Here is a 22,523-nt window from a genome sequence, read left to right on the forward strand (position 1 = left end):
CTTCACCCAGAAGCAAAGTTGAATCAGGGAAGTTTCCTTCCATTCTGTTCTGCCTGGTGGGGTATTTTCTCATTCATATTTACTTTGAAGGCAGAACCCTCTGGAGTTCTGGTGTGTGTGCTTTATGAAACTCCCCAGCTTGACGAGGCTCCGGGCTTTATCTACATCCCCCTTTTTCCTCTTCAGTGTCAAAGTGATGATAAAGGTGTCCTGTGTGTGTCAGAAACTCTCAGCATGAATGGTGGCTTTGGTGTGTGCTTACTCTCAGGATTCACGCTCTCACTGGCTGGACTCTTTTATGCCGGCTCAGCAGTGTATTTAAATTTTTTTTTTTTCTTAATTGGGTTAAAAATTTTCTTTGAGACAACTTTTCAGGGTCTCTAATCTGCCATAGTAGCAGAACTGGGAGTTGAAAACCTGTTTTATGTTCATTATTTTCTACATATATTTGGTAGCATCAAGTCAAAGATAATGATGAATTGTTCTTCAGCCTTCTGAAATTCTGAAGAAGGTATTTGGTCTTAAATTGAAGCAAAAGACTAGTTCACTCAACTATGATAAAACCTTTCTTGCTTTGAAATCTAGAGTTGGCCAACGAAAGAAGTTTTCAGAACTTTATATATGGAATTTCTGGGAAATAGCATAGATTTACTTTATTACATTTCACCAACTTACTGCTACTACTATTAACGTGTTATCTCATGTAATCTTTTAACAATGATTAGTAAGTGTGTACTCTGGGAATCAATCAGAATTTCTGATACCAGAGTTCCTGCACTTACTCATGATGTTATATTCCTTTCAACCAAGATTTGAGGCAGCTTCCAACCATGTATTCAGTATAAAAGAATAAAATTAATCACTGAGAGACTTGAGGCAATGGATAGGAAAACAATAAAGCTTTGAATAAGAGTAACACACAGGAGGCTGGGCATGGTGGCTCACGCCTGTAATCCCAGCACTTTGGGAGGCCGAGGTGGGTGGATCATTTGGGGTCAGGAGTTTGAGACCAGCCTGGCCAACATGGTGAAACCCCGTCTCTACTAAAAATACAAAAATTAGCTGGGCATGATGGCATGCACCTGTAATCCCAGCTACTCAGGAGGCTGAGGCAGGAGAATCGCTTGAACCCAGGAGGCAGAGGTTGCAGTGAGCCGAGATTGCACCACTGCATTCCAGCCTGGGAGACACAGTGAGACTCTGTCTCAAAAAAAAAAAAAAAAAACAGTAACACACAGGAATACATAATACTTTTTTCTCAACAGCTGCAACCTGTATTTGGTGTTAAGATTTTGTGTTTTTTTTTGTGAGTCAGAGTGTTGCTCTGTTTCCCAGGCTAGAGTGTAGTGGCACAATCACAGCTCACTGCAGCCTTGATCTGCCAGGCTCAAGTGATCCTCCCACCTCAGCCTCCCAAGTAGCTGGGACCACAGGTGTGTGCCACCATGCCCGGCTAATTTTTGTATTTTTTGTAGAGACAGGGTCTCACCATGTTGCCCAGGCTAGTCTTGAACTCATGTTCAAGGAATCCTCCCACCTTGGCCTCCCGAAGTGCTGAGATTAGAGGCATGAGCCACCACGCCTGGCTGGTTTTAAGCTTTTTGAACATACACTAAGAGTAGGGTAGGCAAAGAACAACTAAGTTGGTTTGTGTGTTGCCCTGTAGGACAAACACCTGTGACTTTGTGAGCCTTTTTGCAACACTGTTGAAATTGCATCAAGGCCCTAATGACGAAGATTGGCAGTAATAAAGTAGTCTGGGGGAATATCGTTTATGTTTTAATTATAAAAATTGAAACTCTTCTAAGCTATTGACAGCTGCATTACTGGGAAGGTGGTTTAGGGCTGGACCTGCCTGGTGAAGGACTGGCCCTGGTAGGATCTGGATGGGGTGGTAGCTTCATTGAGCATCAGATTTCAATCCACTACCAAGTTTCTGATCACTCCAGTTGTTCCTATTTTGCCAAAACAGTCGCCCTCTATGTCCCCCGTGGTCTTGTGCCTGTTCGTATTGGGAGGGCCTGAGATGCATCTGGGCCCTTAGAGATACTTTAATCACAGTATGGACAGCCTGTATCATCTCAGTCTCAGCTGATCAGGGACCATATGCATAGGGGCAGATTATAAGTAAACCAGCCAGTGGTGTGAAACTTGGAAAAGCCATTTACTGTGTATATTTGGGTCTTGTCAGCAATTCTTGAGCATGGGTAGGGGTGTGTGTGTGTGTATGTGTGTGTGTGTGCTCTTGCTGTGGTATACAAGCACAATGAAAGTGTATAAAAACAAATGTAAAGTTCATGATTAGATTTCTTAACTCTGGAGGTTAGTCATCTTTGATAAAGCAAACTGGGATGACTTTTTGTGTGAGCTCCTCACTTAAGGACTAATAAATACAAAAGATCAGTTTCCGTAAATAAACTGGCTCACAAGTGTGCAGTCGTTTTAAACTTTCTTTTTCTTTGCTTCAAGGATTTTGACTCTTTCTTCTCTGCAAAAGAAGAGAATATTATTTATTCCTTCCTTGGTTTGGCTCCTCCTCCAGACTCAAAGGTAAGTTTGAACAAACTCCATTGGGGTTCAAAACAGGTAATACTAAATGAAGGTAGAAATCACAGCATCCATGACTGTTTAATACATGATGATCTCTAAATTAACATGACTTCAGTACACTTCTTATTCTGATGCAGTCCTATGCATAGAGAGAATGCAGTTTTTACTAAAAAAAGTTCTAAAATTATGCTTTTCATATTTATGCTGTGTTTTCGCCTTGTTATGATAAATTTTATAATACCTAAGTTAGGAAATATCATTACTTTGAATAATCTTAAGTGCATTCATTAAATATGTAAACATTTGAGCTCCTAGGTTGTGTTTATACAATTATTTTGTTTTGAATTGACTTCTCATATAACTTTATATGAATTAATTTCATAATGATATATACCCTCATATTATTTCTATTTAAATGAACCAAACTACATTTTGGTCTCATAAAAATGGGACAGGTAAGATCTCGATTCAACGACAAGGTAGGTTTTATCAGATTTTTTTCTTCCAGTGATGTCTCATCTTTGATTATGTATAATTAAATAGAGAGTTATGCTAATAAAGCAGGAACCATGAATTTGACTTGTGTGCATGTTTAATTCATGAGACTTGCTAAGACTTGCTGATGGATTGAATGTGGATAGGGATGGATTCCTTGATGACTTCTAATCAGTGTGTGTAAAAATCCACTCTGAGAGAGGACCATATTGACAGGGGAAGTTAAGTTTGAATGAGACAGCTGAGTGAAGAAGTGAGGTAGGCAATTGCATACTGATCTGTGTCTCTGCAAAGTCTGGTTGGAGACACACACGTGGAAGCTGCGAACGCGTGTAGATGGAGCTGAAGTCATGAAAAGTGGATGAAACAGAGTAATGAGAGAGTTGTCAGGATGGAGACCAGAGTAGGGGTGGAGGTGGGACTTCAAGTTTAAAGTTGCCTGGAAGATGAGAAACCAGTTGAGGAGGCTAAGATGGAGAGTAGGGAAGGCAGGAGGAGACCAGGAGCGTGTGGCGTCATGGAAGCCCAGGAGGAGCTCGGCTCTTTACAGAAGAGGGTGATGTTAGTTGTGACAAATGCGGCTGAGAGATTGAGTCAGGTGAGGCCATAAAGGTGACCACTGGCTTTGATGACATGGAGGTCATTAGAGGCCATGACAGAAGTAGTTTCTGAGGAGAGGTGGAGGAAGATGTATGTGGTCTAGACAGAGTGGTCTAAGGAGGGCTGGTAGTGAGAACGAGGGACTATGCACAGACAATTATTTTGGGGGAATTTTCCCACAGAGTGAAAGAGAAAAATGGCAGACATCATTGTTTTAAAAAGTTGCCCTACTCCTTCCCACCACTGGAAATTTGGGCAGAGTCCCTTGCGTCCCTGCTTGCTGCCGGTTCCCTAGCTTCCTCTCTCCTCCCTATGTTCTGGAAAGTTCCCCCATCTCTGTTCTTTACCCAAGCTCAATCTCTCTTCTTAACCCAAGTTCTCTGTCTTTCAGTAGACATCTCCCGTATTCCTACTACTTCTCAATCCCCTTCTTCCAGACCCCAGACCTGTGGGTGGTAGGAGGGGAGAGTCTACTTTTTACAAAGGCCCACTAGGGGGTTATCTAAACAAAAGGGAATTTTCTATCCTTGGTCAATAATAATGTGGCAAAACTTTGAAATGACTTTTTTTTAACCTTTTGTAGGTCAAATTCTTGACAGAGTTACTGTCTTCACCAAGAGTCCCAATAAACAGAAGGGGGAGACGGTAGTAGAAAAATATATTTTCTGTCTGTTCATCACAAATTCCAGGAATCATGTCTTCCTTATTTCTTCCCTTTGCAATATCTTTTTATTTTTTATTCCTTTTCTTATAGCATTAGAATCTTTTATTTTTTCATGTGGCTATAGCCTTCATGATGATCATTTAAAACTTTTGTCTGATACTCTATTACATTGATGTATCATAATTGACTTCCTTATTCCTATATGTTTAATTTTTACTTATTATTGTGTCATAAACATGTTTATGCTATTATGGTGTCATAATGTCATCTAAATATTTTGTATAACATTCCATCAAGTTGATGTGCCATGCATTTAAAAAAATTTTTGTTCATTTATTTATTTTTTAGAGACAGGGTCTTGCTATGTTGCCCAGGCTAGTTTTGAACTTCTGGGCTCAAGTTGTCCTCCTGCCTCAGCTTTCCAAGTAGCTAGGACTACAGGTGTGAGCAACTGTGTCCAGCATAATATTTTTTCACTATGCTTATATTTTTGAACCTGTGGTTGCTCATTATTTTTAATTACAAATAACTCTGCACTGATTTTCACCATGAAATAGTATTCTTTATTTTGGAGTATTTCCTTAGGATAAATTCCCGGTAGCTCTTTCAGTGAGACAAAAATGCACACAAATTTTTATGGCTTTGAACATGCCTCCAGATTACTTTCTGGGAGGATTATAACATTCATCCTGCTGCACTGTGGTGGACCAGCTTCACTGTACCTTCCAGATATGAGCATTTTAATGACCTTGATCTTAGGACCATTAAATTGTATTTTAGAAATTTGTTTCTGGTTTTACTGTGCTATGAGGAGGGAATTTGGTTTTGATAAATGTCTGTCTGAAGTGTCTTTGTACCTGAATGTATATTTTTTCATTTTTGTGTGATATTTTATTTTTTAAATTGACAAATAAAGTGTATATTTACCATGTACAATGTGATGTTGTGAAATACGTATACATTGTGGATTGGCTAAACTGAGCTAATTAACATCTGCCTTTCATTGAATACTTTTTTTTTGTGGTGAGAACACTTAAAATCTACTCTCAGTGATGTTCAAAACACAGTGCATTGTTATTTGCTATAGTCACTATCTTGTAAAATCAATATCTTGAACTTATTTCTCCTGACAGACTATTTTGCTATAAAAGATTGTTTTCTGAATATTAAAAAAATAACTTTTTTCAAATCTTACATATATGATATTGGAAAGGTCAAATAGTCCTACAAAGATTACTTTTTAAAAAAACAGTCCTGCTAAACATTGCATGCCAGAAAATGCCTTATATTTTCCTGCTTTAGTTTGCAGTGTGCTTAGGTGCAGAATTCCAGGCTGGACGTTGCTGCACCTCAGAACCGGGAAGGTGCCGCTCCATCATCTCTTCCCACTTCCAGAGCTGCTCTGAGATCACGTCTGATGCCAGTCTGTCTCCAGATCTTTTTATCTGCCTATTTTTGTCTTTCCCAATTCTGGGAGATTTTAGGGTCCAATTTTTTGGTTTTGAAGTTGTACGATGAGGTAGCTGGTAGAGGTCTTCGTTATTGTGCTGGGCATTTGCTGGGACCCTTTAATCTAGAAGGTCATGTGCCTTGGCTCTGGAAAACAAAATGTCAGAGGACTTCTATGCGGATTCATTTCCAGTTCATTTTCACTTTCTTTTCTTTTTGGAATTCTTCTTATTTAAATGTTGGACCTCTTGGATGAATTCTCTAATTTTCTTATCTTTTCTCGCCTATTTTCCATATTTTTGTATTTTTCTGCTTTCTGGGATATTTTCTTAATTTTCTACCTTATCTTCCCTCTAGTGGTAGTTTTTTTCCATTTCTCCTATCAATCATATCTGAACTTCTCAAAAGCCCTTTTTTGTTGTTATCTCTGCATGTTCCCTTATTAAATAGCTTCCTATTCTTATTATATAGGTTCATTATTTTTCTTAATTCCGAGTTTATTAAATATAGTTTTCTTTTACATCTTCTTCAACTCATTGCATTCTTTGTTTTCTCTAATTCTGTTTCTTCTCTGTTTGCTTTGCTTTCCTTTTTATTTTTATGTAAGTTGTTTTCCTCAGATGTTTGGTGATCTTTGACTGTTTGTATTTAAGACAAAGTACTGAGCTAGCAGTGGTGGGTGCATGTCTGTATTCCCAGCAACTAGGAAGGCTGAGGTGAGAGGATTGCTTGTGCCTAGGGTTTCGAGGCCAGTCTGGGCAACATAACGAGGCTATGTGGTGGTGGTGGTGGAGGTGGTAAGGGTGGTGATGGTGATGGTGGTGGTGGTGGTGGTGATGGTGGTGATGGTGGTGGTGGTGATGGTAGTGATGGTGGTGATAGTGATGGTGGTAGTGGTAATGGTCATGGTGGTGATGGTGGTGGTGGGGTGGTAGAGGTGGTGATTGTGGTGGTGATGGTGGAGATGATGGTGGTGGTGATGGTGGTGGTGGTGATGGTGTTGGTGGTGACAGTGATGGTGGTAGTGGTGATGGTGGTAGTGGTGGTGAGGTGGGTGATGGTGATGGTGGTGGTGGTGATGTTGGTGTTGGTGGTGGTGATGGTAGTGGAGGTGGGGGTGGTGGAAAGTGGGAAATAAATCTGGCTGCCAGTGTTCTAGAAGCAAGTAGGGAAGGGAATGGAGGGTCTCCCCTTTCAGAATGTGAACTTCTTATATAGACCCCTTGTTTTCAGTATGGTTGCCTACTTCAGCTGGCCTCATGCCCAGGAGGTCATATTTCCTCTAGTTCAGCTTCTACAGAGACAAAAACTGCTTATTTAGAAGGGGACAGTCACTTGCCGTCCAGGGTTGAGGAGGGAAACTAAATCTGCTTCTTCTTTCTCTCACATCACTCCTTGTAAGCAATTAGGTTTCAGATTTTTTCTGGTTAAGTCAATTATTACTCAACGATTCCCTTTACTGCCTTTGAATTTCTGTAGACATTTTTTTTTCCTGCAAAAAGACTTCTTGTCCATTTGCCCTGTTCTTGTGAATTTATCCTTTTCTTTTTAACATCTTTGTTGTATTGTCAGTGGGGTTCTGGTAAGAAGCCAAAGCAAATATCTGTTTTCAGCTTCTCATGATTAACTAGAAACTGCCTGTAGTTTTCAATGGTCCCAGTCTTCCTGAAAAGGAACTATCATACCCTGTTATTCCATTAATTTCTTTCCATATGTTGGTTAATTTAATTTAATCTATTTTTAGTTACATAATTTGAGATTAAGGATTTTAATATCTTTGCTCTTTTTAAAAAAATAGTTTTATTGGGATATAATTCACACACCACACAATTCACCCATTTAAAGTGTACAATTCAATGGCTTTTAGTATATGCAGAGTTGTGCAACCACCACCACTACTTCCAAAATACTGTAATCACCCTTAAACCCAGTACCCCTTAGCTGTCACCCCCTAATTCAGCCATTCTTCCTGCCTAGGGAACCACTCAAATGCTTTCGTTCTCTGCAGACTTGCCTCGTCTGAGCATTTAATGCCGGTGGAACCATACACCATGGGGTCCTTTGTGACTGGCTTCTTTCACTTGGCATCATGTTGTCAAGGCTTGTTGTAGCAGGTGTCAGCACTTCTTTCTTTGTTAGGGCAGACTACTATCCATGGCACGAATGGATGGACTGCATTTTATGTATCCATTCCTCAGTGGCTGGGTATTTGGGTTGTTTCCACGTTTTGGCTATCATGAATACTGCTGCGATGACCATTCATGTATCTTCTGTTTAATCGATTTCCAATACTTCTACAGTTGCTGCTTTGTATCAGAATCTCTTGGACAATTTTAAAAAATTCAGATGCCTGAGTTTTACTCTAGACTTACTGACCCTAAATTACCAGGGGAGAGGCCCAGGGATCTACATTTGCAAAAAGTCCCTTAGTTGATTCTGATGCTCATTTCTGTTTAACAACCACTACACTGGAGACTCATTTAACTAATATTCATGTATATGCTTCTCCAGAATGAATGTGGTATCTTATTTGCTTTAGTTAAGAAACTCAAATAGGCAGGGAAATTGTAAGGCCACTTTGTTCCTTTCCCCATTCCTGATTCTCTCCTGCAATCATGAATTTGGTATCTCTCTTTCCACAAGCAAGACATCTTTTTGTGCTGTATTTTCAATGCCTAATTGTTATATTGTATGAAATCTGCTTTTTAAAAAGACACCATGGACATTTTATTAATATTTTTAAACAACAATAGTAGTAGCAGTCGCAACAAGAACAAACTCTTAACCAGGCATTGTGGTTCGTGCCCGTAATCCTAGCACTTAGGAAGGTAGAGGCAGGAGGATAGTTTGAGCCCAGGCATTTGTGACCTGCCTGGGCAACATAGTGAGACCCTGTTCTCAAAAACAAACAAAAACAAAGAAACTCCTAGAGGGCTAGCAACTTAACAGATATTGTGAAGCTCCAAATGGAATTCCAGCCATTAAAAAAAGTAACTCATATAATAGCATTAATAGATGTCAAAGAAAATATATGGATAAGTGAATAGTGAGGCTGACAAGTTCAAGTAGATTGCTCCAGGTCACAAGGCTCATAATCTGTAGACCTAGAATTTGATTTCAACATTTTCTGATTATTAACCCAGTATCCTCTTCACTCCCTTGTATTTAGGGCTACATTTATAGAAAACCTATCTACCCTTAAGTCTATTAAAATTAAAAAACTCATTTGTCACATATATAGGTAACTATCACCCCGATATTTTACTCTAAAATTAATAATTAAAAGAGAAGATCCAAACATTTTTTTTCTGCCTTTTAAACTAGAATCTATAATTCATACCTGGTTGTTGAGAGTAAACTTTTTTTTGTAGGTCAAATATCAAATAAATGATAGAATTAGAAAAATAACCCGTTTGCCAAAGCCAATGTAATAATCGATTACAGCATAGCTAATGAATAGATAATAAAACTGGGTAAAAGGCATTAGGTGAATTTGTTTCTTGGGGGAATGAGTTGAATTTCCTGTGCTAAAGTATTAGCCCCGCCAAACATTATTTGCTAAATTCAAGGGGGAAACCGATCTTTATAATAAAGAGATCTGTTGGTCACAGCCTTAACAAAGTAGCCAAACCACTGCCACTACTAATGGGACTCACTGATATCAAATGCTGCCTGTTGCAAACGTGAAGTCCATAGTCTCACCAGTCAAGTGTTCTTGCTAAATCATTTCACCTGCATCCAATCTAGTCTCCAGCTCCAAGTTCTAGTCTATAAAAAACACAGAGGAAGAGGAGCAAGTTAAATAATATCACAAAGAAAGAATCAGACAAAACAAAAATTTGGAACATTCTTCAAGATAACTGACCCAGATTCTTAAAACATTCAGTGTCATGAAAGAAATAAATAAAAAGAGGTGGAATTGTTCTAGACTAAAATAGACTGAGGAAATATGAGAATCAGATGCAATTAATATGTTTTAAGAGGTTCAAGTCTAAAGAAAGTAACTGTAAAATATTTATTGCAGGCAACTTGGGGAATTTGGAAAGGAATTGGATATTAGATGACATTAGGGAGTTCTTGTTAGTTTTCTTAGATGTGATAAAAATACTGGAGTTATGTAAGAGAATGCCCTTGTTTTTAGAAGATGATACTAGAATATTTAAGGGTGCAGTTTCATAAGACAGATGAAAATGTTAGCAAGTGTTCAATCTATGTAGTTCATCTTTAAAAGCTTTTCTTTGTCTTTAAAATTTTCATAATGAAGAGCTGGAGCAATGCTTTTTTTTTTGAGACAGAGTCTCGCTCTGTCACCCAGGCTGGAATGCGGTTGCGCAGTCTCAGCTCACTGTGACCTCTGCCTCCTGGGTTCAAGCAATTCTTGTGCCTCAGCCTCCAGAGTAGCTGGGGTTACAGGTGCCCGCCACCACGCCCAGCTAATTTTTGTATTTTTAGTAGAGACGAGGTTTCACCATGTTGGCCAGGCTGGTCTCGAACTCCTGACCTTAGGTAATCTTCCCACCTTGGCCTCCCAAAGTGCTGGATTACAGGCATGAGCCACTGCGCCTGGCCTGGAGCAATAAGGATTTGGAGCTAAGCATATGGCAATGTTGTATTGCCTTTGCTCTTATTAGTTAAAAGCCCTTAAAATGTCCTAGTCAAAACTTGAGGAGGATTGCTCTAAATGGAGAAGAACACAACTCAAATAAAACTTGTTTCAAGGCAGAAAGACACACAAATGGCAAATGGCCTTGTCCAAAGTTACTATTTCTAAAGCTGCTTTAAGTTTTACAGGGAAAAAAACAGACTTTAGAAAATTATGTGGAAAAGTTAGAGCAGATGAACTTATTTTCCAGTGTGCAGAGTGTCCAGGATCAATCTCATATTTTCAGCAACAAAAATAAAATAAAATAAACGGATGGAAGTTGATCAACATAGATATTGCCATTTTTCTTTCTCTGAGATAATGACTTGCCATTCATGTCTAGGGACATCCCACTTCCTAGACCCCTTCTCTTGCATTTCTCCTGAGAAGTCTCAGAGTTCACCTCTCTTCTCATCGAGGCTTTTGTAGTCCTGGTATTTCTTTCCATCCATAATCTGTCTCATTCAGCATGAAATGAAGAGGAACTCCAGTGGAAAAGAACATATGATTCAGTTAGAAAACCTTACCTGCTTTTTACCTGCTGACCCTGAATTTGGGGGCAAGATTTTTAACGTTTTCCCAGCTATAAAATGAAGAGAGAAATATGACCACCTACCTCTTAGGGGTATTTGTTTTATAATTTATTCTTTCAAGACAATTTTTTTGCGTACATGCTGGGCCAGACACTGGGCTGGTTGATTGAAGGGACTTTATGGTCTAGAGGAATAGTTAGATGTGAGCATTCTGTAAGTAGATAAAATAACTGTCTATGTGAATATGGAGATGGTCCACCAATCTCAGGCCTTAGATTAAGTCTCCGAAAAGAGTTGATACCTCACTTGGTATTGGAAGATTTAGTAGGAGCTCAGTAAGTGGAAAAAGATAGTCAAGACACTATGGGAAGATGGATTTATACACTAAGGCAATGAAATTTATGAGAGTATGTTTCATTCAGTGAAGTCATACTTTGGATGGAATCAGAGGTTTCAGTAGAACCCAGGATATGGAAGTGGGTAAAGATAAGAGCTGAGGCAAGAAAAGTTAGTAGGGATGATATTGTAAAGGGCCTTCTGTGTCTGGACTTTTTTCTTGGCAATGAGAATGATGGGAAAAGGTCAATGTGGAGTGATTTACATTTCACAAAGCCTCTGACTCAGACAGCAACATAGAAGATTGTTAGAGATAAGATGCAGAATCTGGGACTATATCTTTCATATTTACATCCTCAGAGCCAAATACAGCTCATAACTCGTAGTAGGTGTTCACCTCTGAAATTTGAGGCAATAATTAACTGGGATACCAAAGTCAATGAAACACTCCGGAGATATTCAGCACCATTCTTCAAATTGAATGTAAATGGGACAGGTTTGTTTATTGTAACTTGCTATTTAAAAAAAAATTATATTTTGAGATCTATTTATACTAATACATATAAATCTATTTCAGCCTCTGCTGTGTTTTATCTTATCTCATTTTTATTTTAATATCTAATCTCCGTTTTTAGATACTACCCTGATTTGTGCTCAGGTACTGTCATATTATATAAAACTCTCGTTTTGTGGAAGAAAGGGATGGCCACGGGATTATGAAACCTGGCCTAGAGATACCTAAGAGGCCGTCCAGTCCAGATTCTTCTCTTCTGAGAGGAGCAACATGAAGCCCAAGGAGCTTAAGTGACTTGTACAAAGAACCCCGCTAATTAACAGTACAGTTCGTGCTAGAGCCTTTGGTGCTGTCAGCATTGCTTAGGTTTATAGGTGTTTATACTGTGCGCAGGGACAGAGTACTTCCAGTATCCTTTGAAAAGACAGACATCTGATTTATGGAAACATTACTTATCACGGTGTCATGTTGTAGTAAACAAGATTGTGGAAAGGTGTCAGCAAGGAAAATTAATCTCACTCAAGCTAAAAATAGGTACTCTTGACAATTATGTAGAAAATGCATGCTCATAAAACGTATCATCATATGCAGCATCATTGCTTTTAGAACATTTTTCTTGTCTTAGACAGGCTGTTCTAGGCCAAGGACCAGGCCAGTTTTCCCAAGAGGGCTTTGTAAGTAAGCATTGGTTCCATAAAGTCAACCTTAGTTCTTTAAAAGCACGTGGTCATATCTGATTAAATGAATATCATTCTTAATAGGACATGGCAGGCAGGACCTAGGTTACATAACCAATGTTTTCAATTATGCCCTGGCAAGAAGGAAGACAGATTCTTGTTGAAGTTATGGAAATAAGTATATTGCCAAAAAATATATATGTATTCTGATTTAATAAGCAGATTCAATAAGAATTTTTGAACTCCAGAAGAATTAGGCAGGGAGAATAAGAGGTCATTTACAAGTGATTCATTTCAGCTTACAAAAGCAGAATCTACAACATTATTATGATGTATGAAAAGCTTAAGAGAAAGCAAAAAGGGCTTCCTTATATATAAGGAAAATAAGACATTAAAATAACATCAACAGTATTCCAGACAAAAATTACTATCATCCCTCACCAATTCATTTAATCCTATGTAATTAATTCCTATTCCACTGGATCTTGTGGATCTTGGGTTAGTCGTCTAATGAACCCATCTGCTTCTCAACAAAAGTTCTGGAAAATTTGACTAAGTCCACGGATATGGTCTCAAAGTTCTTTTCTTTTTTTTTTTTTTTTGAGACGGAGTCTCGCTCTGTCGCCCAGGCTGGGGTGCAGTGGCGCGATCTCGGCTCCCTGCAAGCTCCGCCTCCCGGGTTCACGCCATTCTCCTGCCTCAGCCTCCCGAGTAGCTGGGACTACAGGCGCCCGCCACCACGCCCGGCTAATTTTTTGTGTTTTTTAGTAGAGACGGGTTTCACTGTGTTAGCCAGGATGGTCTCGATCTCCTGACCTCGTGATCCGCCCGCCTCGGCCTCCCAAAGTGCTGGGATTACAGGCGTGAGCCACCGCGCCCGGCCGGTCTCAAAGTTCTTTAAGCAATGCCATCAGAAACCTGAACCCAAATGTATTTAACATATAACCCTTTACTGTGGGGCTCTGAGCAGTCATTCTTCATGAAAGATGAAGCATTTTTGCTTGTAGCTCATTACAAATAACTTCAGGGAAGCATCAAAGCAAAACATGCTAACAAAAATATCTGTAGATGACAAAAAACTTAAAATGGGTGCCATTTATTCATTGCTTATAATTTTCAAAAGTGAAAGACTGGAAAGTCATAACAGGAATAATATATTTGATGAGAAAATTTGTTGTTTTCTGTGACATGCAAAACGAAACTATAAAATCAACCACCCAAATTTTAGACAAATTACTTATAAACATAATAATTAGGCCTATTTCAAAGAATACAGAAATCATTATATCTAATTTACAACAATAAGTGGGCATAGCAAAAATCTTGATGTAATTATTCAGAGACATAATATACTCTGACTATACCAAGCATATGATAAGAATATCAAGAAACAAGATGTAGTAGGTCTGGAGTAGGTCCTAAACATCTATTTATTAATAAAACTGTATGAGTATATGATGGGAATTCCCAATTGAAAAACACTGTTGTAAAACATGGTAGATTCAGATTAAAGAAGGATCAAGTTAACATTTAAAACAACTGAAGTTATGGTTGATAACTTAAGCACCTGTTGTCTGATACCAGGCAAAACAACAACATAATCAATGTCTTTTTATTTTTATTTTTTATTTTTTGAGATGGAGTCTCTGTCACCCAGGCTGGAGTGCAGTAGCACAATCTTGGCTCACTGCAACTTCCGCCTCCCAAGTTCAAGCACTTTCCTGCCTCAGCCTTCCAAGTAGCTGGGATTACAGGTGTGTGCCACCACGTCCAGCTAATTTTTGTATTTTCTTAGTAGAGACGGGGTTTCAGCATGTTGGCCAGGCTGATCGTGAACTCCTGACCTCAGATAATCTGCCTGCCTTGGCTTTCCAAAGTGCTAGGATTACAGATGTGAGCCACCACGTCCAGCAATCAATGTCTTTTAGTACATTAATTTAGTCAGGGGAATATTATTATATCAATGAAAGACATCCAGTTATTTAGGCAATTAGATTTGCCCTTAATTGACAGAGATATACACAGCCATAACAATGTTTTTTTGTTTCTGTTTTTTGAGGCAGGTTCTTGCTCTGTCTCCCAGGCTGGAGTGCAGTGGCCTGATCACGGCTCACTGCAGCCTCGACCTCCTGGGCTCAAGCGATCCTCCCACCACAGCTTCCCTAGTAACTGGGACCGCAGATATGCACCGCCATGCCTGGCTAATTTTTGTATTTTTTGTAAAGACAGAATTTCACCATGTTGCCCACACTGGACTTGAACTCCTGGGCTCAAGTGATCCTCCCACCCCAGCCTCCCAAAGTGCTGGGATTATATACAGGTGTGAGCCATCATGCCTGGCTGTCATAGCAGTGTTAAAGTGTTACCTTTACAGATTGCTGTTGGTGTATAACTCCTCAGTGCCAAAGCTTGTACATCCCAGCGAGGGCTGTCCTTCTCCTGGGAACCACATTAGGAAGTTCTAACATTCCAACAGCCAGACCAACATTGCTCAAAAGAGGTTTCAAATCCCTCTATTAGAGTCATAGTAACATCTTCTATTGGAAGATGGATTTTCTTGTAGAACACATTTCAGTCTAATGAATAAGGCAGGGATAATATATCTGGATCATGTAACTTTTGGCCAAAAGTGACTTGTGATGAAAAGTTTTGAGATTCGTTTTCCGGTATCACTAGCGAGTTCCTATTGAAAGCATTTTTGAGTAATGGCAAAATATTTAAGTAAGTGTAGCATTTCCTGGTGACCTGAAGGAGGAAGGCAAAACTGGACAGAGGACAGGCGACTTCACTTGAAGGAGTACAAAAGGAAGAAGCAGAAGGATTTTTGGAGGAGCATTTGTTGAGAAGCATAAAAGATATGAATTTGGAGCACAAAATTCATTCAAAAGATGTTCTGGAATTTTCTAATTTGAAACTACAAGATGGGTCCTTACTGCAGGAAAGGGTATGATATCTCACCAATTCATTTAGTCCCGTGTAATGAATCCTCATTCCACTGGATCTTGGGCTAGTAGTCTCAGGAAGCCACCTGCTTCTCAACTAAAGTTCTGGAAATTTTGACTAAGCCCACTGGTATGGCCTCAGTTCTTTAAGCAATACCATCAGAAACCTGTACTCCAAAGTTTCTAGCATATAATCCTTTATGACAGGCTTCTGAGCAGTCATTCTTCACGGAAGGTGATGCATTCTGGCCTGTAGCTGAGCAGAGCTGAGCAGTCCAACATGTAACTTCATTGAGAACCAGACCGCAGAGTTCAAGGAGGCCTTCCAGCTGTTTGACTGAATGGGTGATGGCAAGGCCCTTACAGCCAGTATGGGGACATGACGAGGGCCTTGGGCCAGAGCCCCACCAATGCCGAGGTGCTCCAGGTCCTGGGGGAACCTCAGGAGTGATGAGATGAATGTGGAGGTGCTGGACTTTGAGCACTTCCTGCCCATGCTGCAGACTGTGGCCAGGAACAAGGACTAGGGTGCCTAGTCTTAGGATTATGTCCGAGTCCAGGGATTATGTGGAAGGTCTTTGGGTGTTTGACAAGGAAGAGAATGGCACCATGATGGGCACTGAAATCCGGCAAGTCCTTGTCATACTGGGTGGGAAGATGACAGAGGCAGAAGTAGAGATGCTGGCGGCCGGGCATGAGGACAGCAATGGTTGTCAACTCTGAAGAGCTCATCTGTGTGGTGCTGAGTAGCTGGGCACATTCCCAGCATCCCCCCAGCCCTGTCCTTTGCCCTGTGAGACACTGTGTATCTAGCCCCGAAGGCTTTCTGGTCACAGCACCCTTCCCATCTTGTCTTTTTTGGATAATGCTTGCCATGAGCATTCACCAATAAACTTGTTCTCTGTTCCCCCCAACCCAAAACCCTCAAACAAACAAACAAAAACTACAAGATGAGCAACAGAGAGAATGAACAGTGTTCAGGCCTCCATTCAAGAAGACCAGAGGGAAGAAGGCATCAAACATAAAATAAAACACAAAGAAATAGAAATTGTGAGTGAAAGGTACAAGTTTGCAAGTCAGATGCTGGAGACCTGATATGTGCACGAGAGGAGTTCCAGAAACAACAAAAGACCAGATGGAAGAGGGCTAATCATTCGAGAGATGCCAGGGTCTTCCAGTTGGAGATGCTGCTGCAGCCCCCTCCATCCCCTTATCTTATGACTGCAGGAAAACCAGAAAGGGTGCTGCCTGAGGACTAGAAACTATGGGAGAATCCCTGAAAGGTTAGAAAGCAAAAACATTTGGTTTGAAGAAGGAAATCAAGGTCCAAATGCCTGTCAGAGATGGGAGTGGCTCTGTGGGCCCTGCACAGCCCCAGTGGTGTGTTCCAGTTGCAGGAAGGGCCTGGGCATGGGCTTGGAGCTTGAAAGGCAGAGCCCACTTCCATCCTTCTCTTAGACCTGGCAGGGGTCAACACAGTGGTCAACAGAGTGGTCAACAGGGCAGGGCAGTGAGCACTGAGTTGGGTGGGGAGGCACAGCAGGTCCGAGGGAGGTGTTCTTACTCCAGAGGGACAGAGAGAAGTTTAGATACTGGCAGTCAGCCTCAACCCTGGCTGCACATTAGAAATCTCTGGGGAGCTGTTAAAGCTATTAGGTTGGTGCAAAAGTAATTGCGGTTTTTGCCCTTAAAAATAGTATGCCGGGGCTACATTTGAGAGCAATTAAGCAGAAGCTTCAGTCAGGGAGCTCCCAGGTGAACCTAATGTTTTATCAATGTGGAGAGCCACTTCTGTAAAGGAAAACATTGAATAATAGTGAAATCAAGAATTGTAAACTATCTTGGAAAAATCTAGGAGTTCTGGTATCACTAGTGAGTTCATCACTGTGGATGGAGCTATGTAAGAAAGGAGATATAGGAAAATATCCATTACAAGGATTCTGTTCATGGATGAGGGTATGGAGAAAAGAAGGGAAATAAGTGTAAGTGTTCGAAAGGGTGCATCTCAATTGCAGGTGAACTATCTTGATGGGAACCCATGTATTGTGTAACTGTGGATGTTAATAGAGAATTATGTTTAATGATGACTGTTATGAATAGGAAACTAAACAGTAGTGAGATAGAGAAGCATTTCAGAACATTTATGTTAACAAGGCCGGGGGGCAGAGCTGAGGAAAACAGAGGGAAGAGAAACTTTAGCCAGCAATAGTAAGGAAAGGGAAAAAGCATAAGAGAGAAGACAGGCTGTCATGAATTAATACAGCAGAAGCAATTGAACTAACTATATCAGTTGTTCTAATAAATTTGAAAAGGCTAAAATTCCCTGGAAGAAAAGAGACAATCCGTTTGGATTCTTGCACAGCTGTTCTGCAGTTGAGAATATCTCCGACCATGATTGTGCATTTTCTGTTCCTCCCTTTAATCCCGTCAATTTATTCTTCTTGTATTTTAAAAATTTATATTATTAGGCACATTTGTATTTATAATTGTTATAGCTTCTGTAATTATCAGCTGTCTTTTACAATTTCTGATAATACCCTTTGTCTTTGTATCTGTATTATATAAAGCTACTCTAGATTTCTTATGCTTATGGTTTGCCTGGGATATTTTTTCCATCGATTTCCTTTCAACTTCCTATGCCTTTGTTTTTATAATATGTCTTTTGGAGACAGCATCTGATTTGGTTTTGTGCATTTTTTTTTTTTTTTTTTTGAGAAAGTCTCACACTGGAGTGTGGTGGCATGGTCATAGCTCACTGCAGCCTTGACTTCCCTCCCAGGCTAAAGTGATCCCCCTGCCTCAGTCACCTGAGTAGCTGGGACTACAGGCATGCACCACTATCCTCAGCTGATTTTTAAATTTTTTATAGAGAGAGGGTCCTACTAGTTGCCCAGGCTGGTCTCAAACTCCTAGGCTGTAGTGATCCTCCCTCTTTGGCCTCCCAGAGTGCTGGGATTACAGGCATGAGCCTCTGCACCCGGCTGGTCTTGAGCATTTTAATTCATCTTGATAATCTCTGTTATAAATTGGAGTATTTAGTTCATTAACAATTAATCATTGATATAATTGTGTTTAGATTTACTATTTCTTTATTTTTTCTATTGGCCTCCATTTTATTTATTTATTTATTTATTTTATTTTTTATTTTTATTTTTAGAGACGGAGTGATCTCGGCTCACTGCAACCTCCGCCTCCCGAGTACAAGCGATTCTCCTGCCTCAGTCTCCCAAATAGCTGGGACTACAGGCGGGTGCCACCACACTGGGCTGTTTTTGTATTTTTAGTAGAGACGGGGGTTTCACCACATTGGCCAGACTGGTCTTGAACTCCTGACCTCAAGTAATCCACCCTCCTCGGCCTCCCAAAGTGTTGGGATTACAGACATGAGCCACCACGCCCAGCCCCATTTCAATTTTTATTATTTAAAAATACAATTTCCATTTTATTTTTCTCCAGAGAATAGTTTTTCTTCAGTCTTTAAGGCCTCAGCTCCTTACATGGGCTTTGGTGGGGGTCGTGGGGCAGCACCCACAGGTCTAAATAGGGGTGGAGGTGTTCGGTCCTTGCAAGCTTCACGAGATTGATTCCTCACTACTTTGCTTTAATATTATAAACTGCACAACTCACACAGTAATGTAACTTCATATCCAGCTTGGGAAGCACACAGGTGTCGAAGAAGCTTGCTTAGAAATGTCCCTGACTGCTGTGGCCTCCACTGTGTTTCAAATGACAAATTTCTTAATGGCCTTGTTCTTGGGCACACATCAGGTATAGTTCGTGCAGCAAATAGGCTACACGTGGCCATGGCCCTTTTTGGTATGACCTTTGTTCCTTCTTTTATTTGTCATTTTGGAGGCACAGACTGGAGCTGGTCTCCCATTTTTATTCCTCTGTTTTATGCTTTTTTGCTTTCTTTTGGGCTATATGAATGTGTTTTAGACTTCCTTTTTAACTTATCTATTGTATTTTTAACTATGCCTCTTGGCATTATTTGGTAGTGGTTGTTCTAGTGGCTATAATATATATATATTTTTTAAATTTTTTATTTCCATAGGTTTTTGGGGGACAGGTGGTATTTGGTTACACAAGTAAGTTCTTTAGCGGTGATTTGTGAGATTTTGGTGCACCCATCACCCAAGCAGTGTACACTGCACCCTATTTGTCATCTTTTATCCTTCACCCCCTTCCCACCCTTTCCCCCTGAGTCCCCAAAGTCCACTGTGTCATTCTTATGCCTTTGCGTCCTCATAGTTTAGCTCCCACTTTTGAGTGAGAACATACGATGTTTGGTTTTCTATTTCTGAGTTACTTCACTTAGAATAATAGTCTCCAATTCCATCCAAGTTGCTGCAAATGCCATTAATTAATTCCTTTTTATGGCTGAGTAGTTTCCCTTGTGTGTGTGTGTGTGTGTGTGTGTGTATGTGTATATATATATATGTGTGTGTATATATATATGTGTGTATATATATGTGTATATATATGTGTATATATATATACACACACACACTACATTTTCTTTATCCACTTGTTGATTGATGGGCTTTTCGGTTGGTTCCATATTTTGGCAATTGCGCATTGTGCTGCCATAAATGTGTGTGCAAGTATCTTTTTTGTATAATGACTTCTTTTCCTCTGGGTAGATACCCAGTAGTGGGATTTCTGGATCAAATGGTAGTTCTACTTTTAGTTCTTAAAGAAATATCCATACTGTTTTCCATAGTGGCTGTACTAGTTTACATTTCCACCAGCAGGGTAGAAGTGTTCCCTGTTCACTGCATCCACGCCAACATCTGTATTTTTTGATTTTTTGATTATGGCCATTCTTGCAGGAGTAAGGTGGTATCACATTGTGGTTTTGGTTTGCATTTCTCTGATCATTAGTGATGTTGAGCATTTTTGCATATGTTTGTTGGCCATTTGTATATCTTCTTTTGAGAATTGTCTATTCATGTCCTTAGCCCACTTTTTGATGGGATGATTTTTCTTGATAATTTATTTGAGTTCATTGTAGATTCTGGATATTAGTCCATTGTCAGATACATAGATTGTTAATATTTTCTTCCATTCTGTGGGTTGTCTGTTTACTATGCTGACTGTTCCTTTTGCCGTGCAAAAGCTCTTTAGTTTAATTAAGTCCCAGCTATTTATCTTTGTTTTTATTGCATTTGCTTTTGGGTTCTTGGTCATGAAATGCTTGCCTAAGTCAGTGTCTACAAGGGTTTTTCTGATGTTATCTTGTAGAATTTTTATAGTTTCAGGTCTTAGATTTAAGTCCATGATCCATCTTGAGTTGATATTTGTATAAGATGAGAGATGAGGATCCAGTCATTCTCCTACATGTGGCTTGCCAATTATCCCAGCACCATTTGTTGAATAGGGTGTCCTTTCCCTACTTTATGTTTTTGTTTGCTTTGTCAAAGATCATTGGCTGTAAGTATTTGGGATTATTTCTGGGTTCTCTATTCTGTTTCATTGGTCTATGTGCCTATTTTTATACCAGTACCATGCTGTTTTGGTGACTATGGCCTTATACTATAGTTTGAAATCAGGTAACATGATGCCTCCAGATTTGTTCTTTTTGTTTAGTCTTGCTTTGGCTATGTGGGCTCTTTTATATGAACTTTAGGATTGTTTTTTCTAGTTCTGTGAGGAATGATGATGGTATTTTGATGGGAATTGCATTGAATCTGTAGATTGCATTTGGCCGTATGGTCATTTTCATAATATTGATTCTACCCATTCATGAGCATGGGATGTATTTCCATTTGTTTGTGTCATCTATGATTTATTTCAGCAGTTTTGTAATTTTCCTTGTAGAGGTCTTTCACCTCCTTGGTTAGGTATATTCCTAAGTATTTTATTTTTTTGCAGCTATTGTAAAAGTAGTTGAGATCTTGATTTGATTCTCACTTGGTCACTGTTGGTGTATAGGAGAGCTACTGATTTGTGTACATTAATTTCATATCTGGAAACTTTGCTGAATTCTTTTATTAGTTCTAAGAGCTTTTTGGAGGAGTCTTTAGGGTTTTCTAGGTGTATAATATATATTCTTAACATCTCACAGTCTACTTAGACTTAATGTTATAACACTTTCATGTAATATGTAGAAACATTGCCATCATATGCATCCATTGACTGTTTCCCATCCTTTAGGATGCTATATGATCATGTGTATCACGTTTCCATATACCATTAACTCTACTATGTAATATTCCCATTGAACAGTCTTCTTCTTCTTCTTTCTTTCTTTCTTTTTTTTTTAAGTAGGAGGTAATCTTTTGTGCTTACCCAGACTTTTAAATTTCTGATGCCTTATTAAGAGTGAAGTTTCCATCTGGTGCCATTTTCTTTCAGCCCAAAGAACTTCCTTTAGTCCTTTAGCATTGTTTCATAGTGCAGGTCTGCTGGCAATAAGTTCTTTACTTTTCTTTTATCTGAAGTGTCTTTACTTTGCTTTCATTCTTGAGGGATATTTCACTGGATATAAAATTCTTAGTTGACAGGATTTTTTCCTTTCAACACCTTGGATGTGTTTTTTTCCATTCTGTCTTCTGATCTCCATAGTTTCTGATGAGACATGATCTTGTTTCCTGTAGATAGTGTATGATTTTTCTCTGGGTGCTTTTAAGATTTTCATTTTATCTTTGGTCTTCAGCCATTTGATTATGATATACCTACCTATGGTTTTTTTATGTACTTATTATTATTGGGGTTTTCTGAGAGTCTTGAATCTATGTCATTTACCAAATTTAGAAAACTTTCAAACATTATATTTTCAAATATTATTTCTGCTCCATTTGTTTTCATTTCCCCTTCTGGCGCTCTAATTACATATATGTTAAATCTTTTGTTATTATTCCACATTTCCCTAAGGCTTAAAATTTTTTCAGTCTTGTTTTTCTTTGATCTTCATATTGGATAATTTCTATTGATTTATTTTAAGTTCCCTTATTTTTATGTTTGTCATTTTCATTCTGCATCCAGTCTAGTAATTTTTTTATTTCATATATTGTATTTTTCAATTCTGAAATGTTACACTTGTTTGATTTTTATAATTTCTATTTTTCTATTGAGAATGTCAGTTGTTTCGTTCATTGCAAGCATGTTTGCCTTTACAT

At 39.3% G+C, this 22,523-nt stretch overlaps 1 protein-coding gene and 1 pseudogene across 4 annotated transcripts in view; both read left to right on the forward strand.

Moving 5' to 3' along the window:
• Nucleotides 1–22,523, forward strand: part of SH3BGR (SH3 domain binding glutamate rich protein) — a 69,137-nt gene that overhangs the window by 26,892 nt on the left and 19,722 nt on the right. For all 4 annotated transcript variants that reach the window (XM_016938552.4, XM_063803640.1, XM_003319075.7 and 1 more), the window contains exon 3: nt 2,470–2,550. In XM_016938552.4, coding sequence (XP_016794041.1) covers nt 2,470–2,550 — 81 coding nt within the window. The remainder of the gene's footprint in view (nt 1–2,469; nt 2,551–22,523) is intronic.
• On the forward strand, nt 3,563–16,382 carry LOC107970159 (myosin light polypeptide 6-like; annotated as a pseudogene).

This window comes from Pan troglodytes, chromosome 22 (genome assembly GCF_028858775.2).
Source record: "Pan troglodytes isolate AG18354 chromosome 22, NHGRI_mPanTro3-v2.0_pri, whole genome shotgun sequence".
In the NCBI taxonomy this organism is placed as follows: domain Eukaryota; kingdom Metazoa; phylum Chordata; class Mammalia; order Primates; family Hominidae; genus Pan; species Pan troglodytes.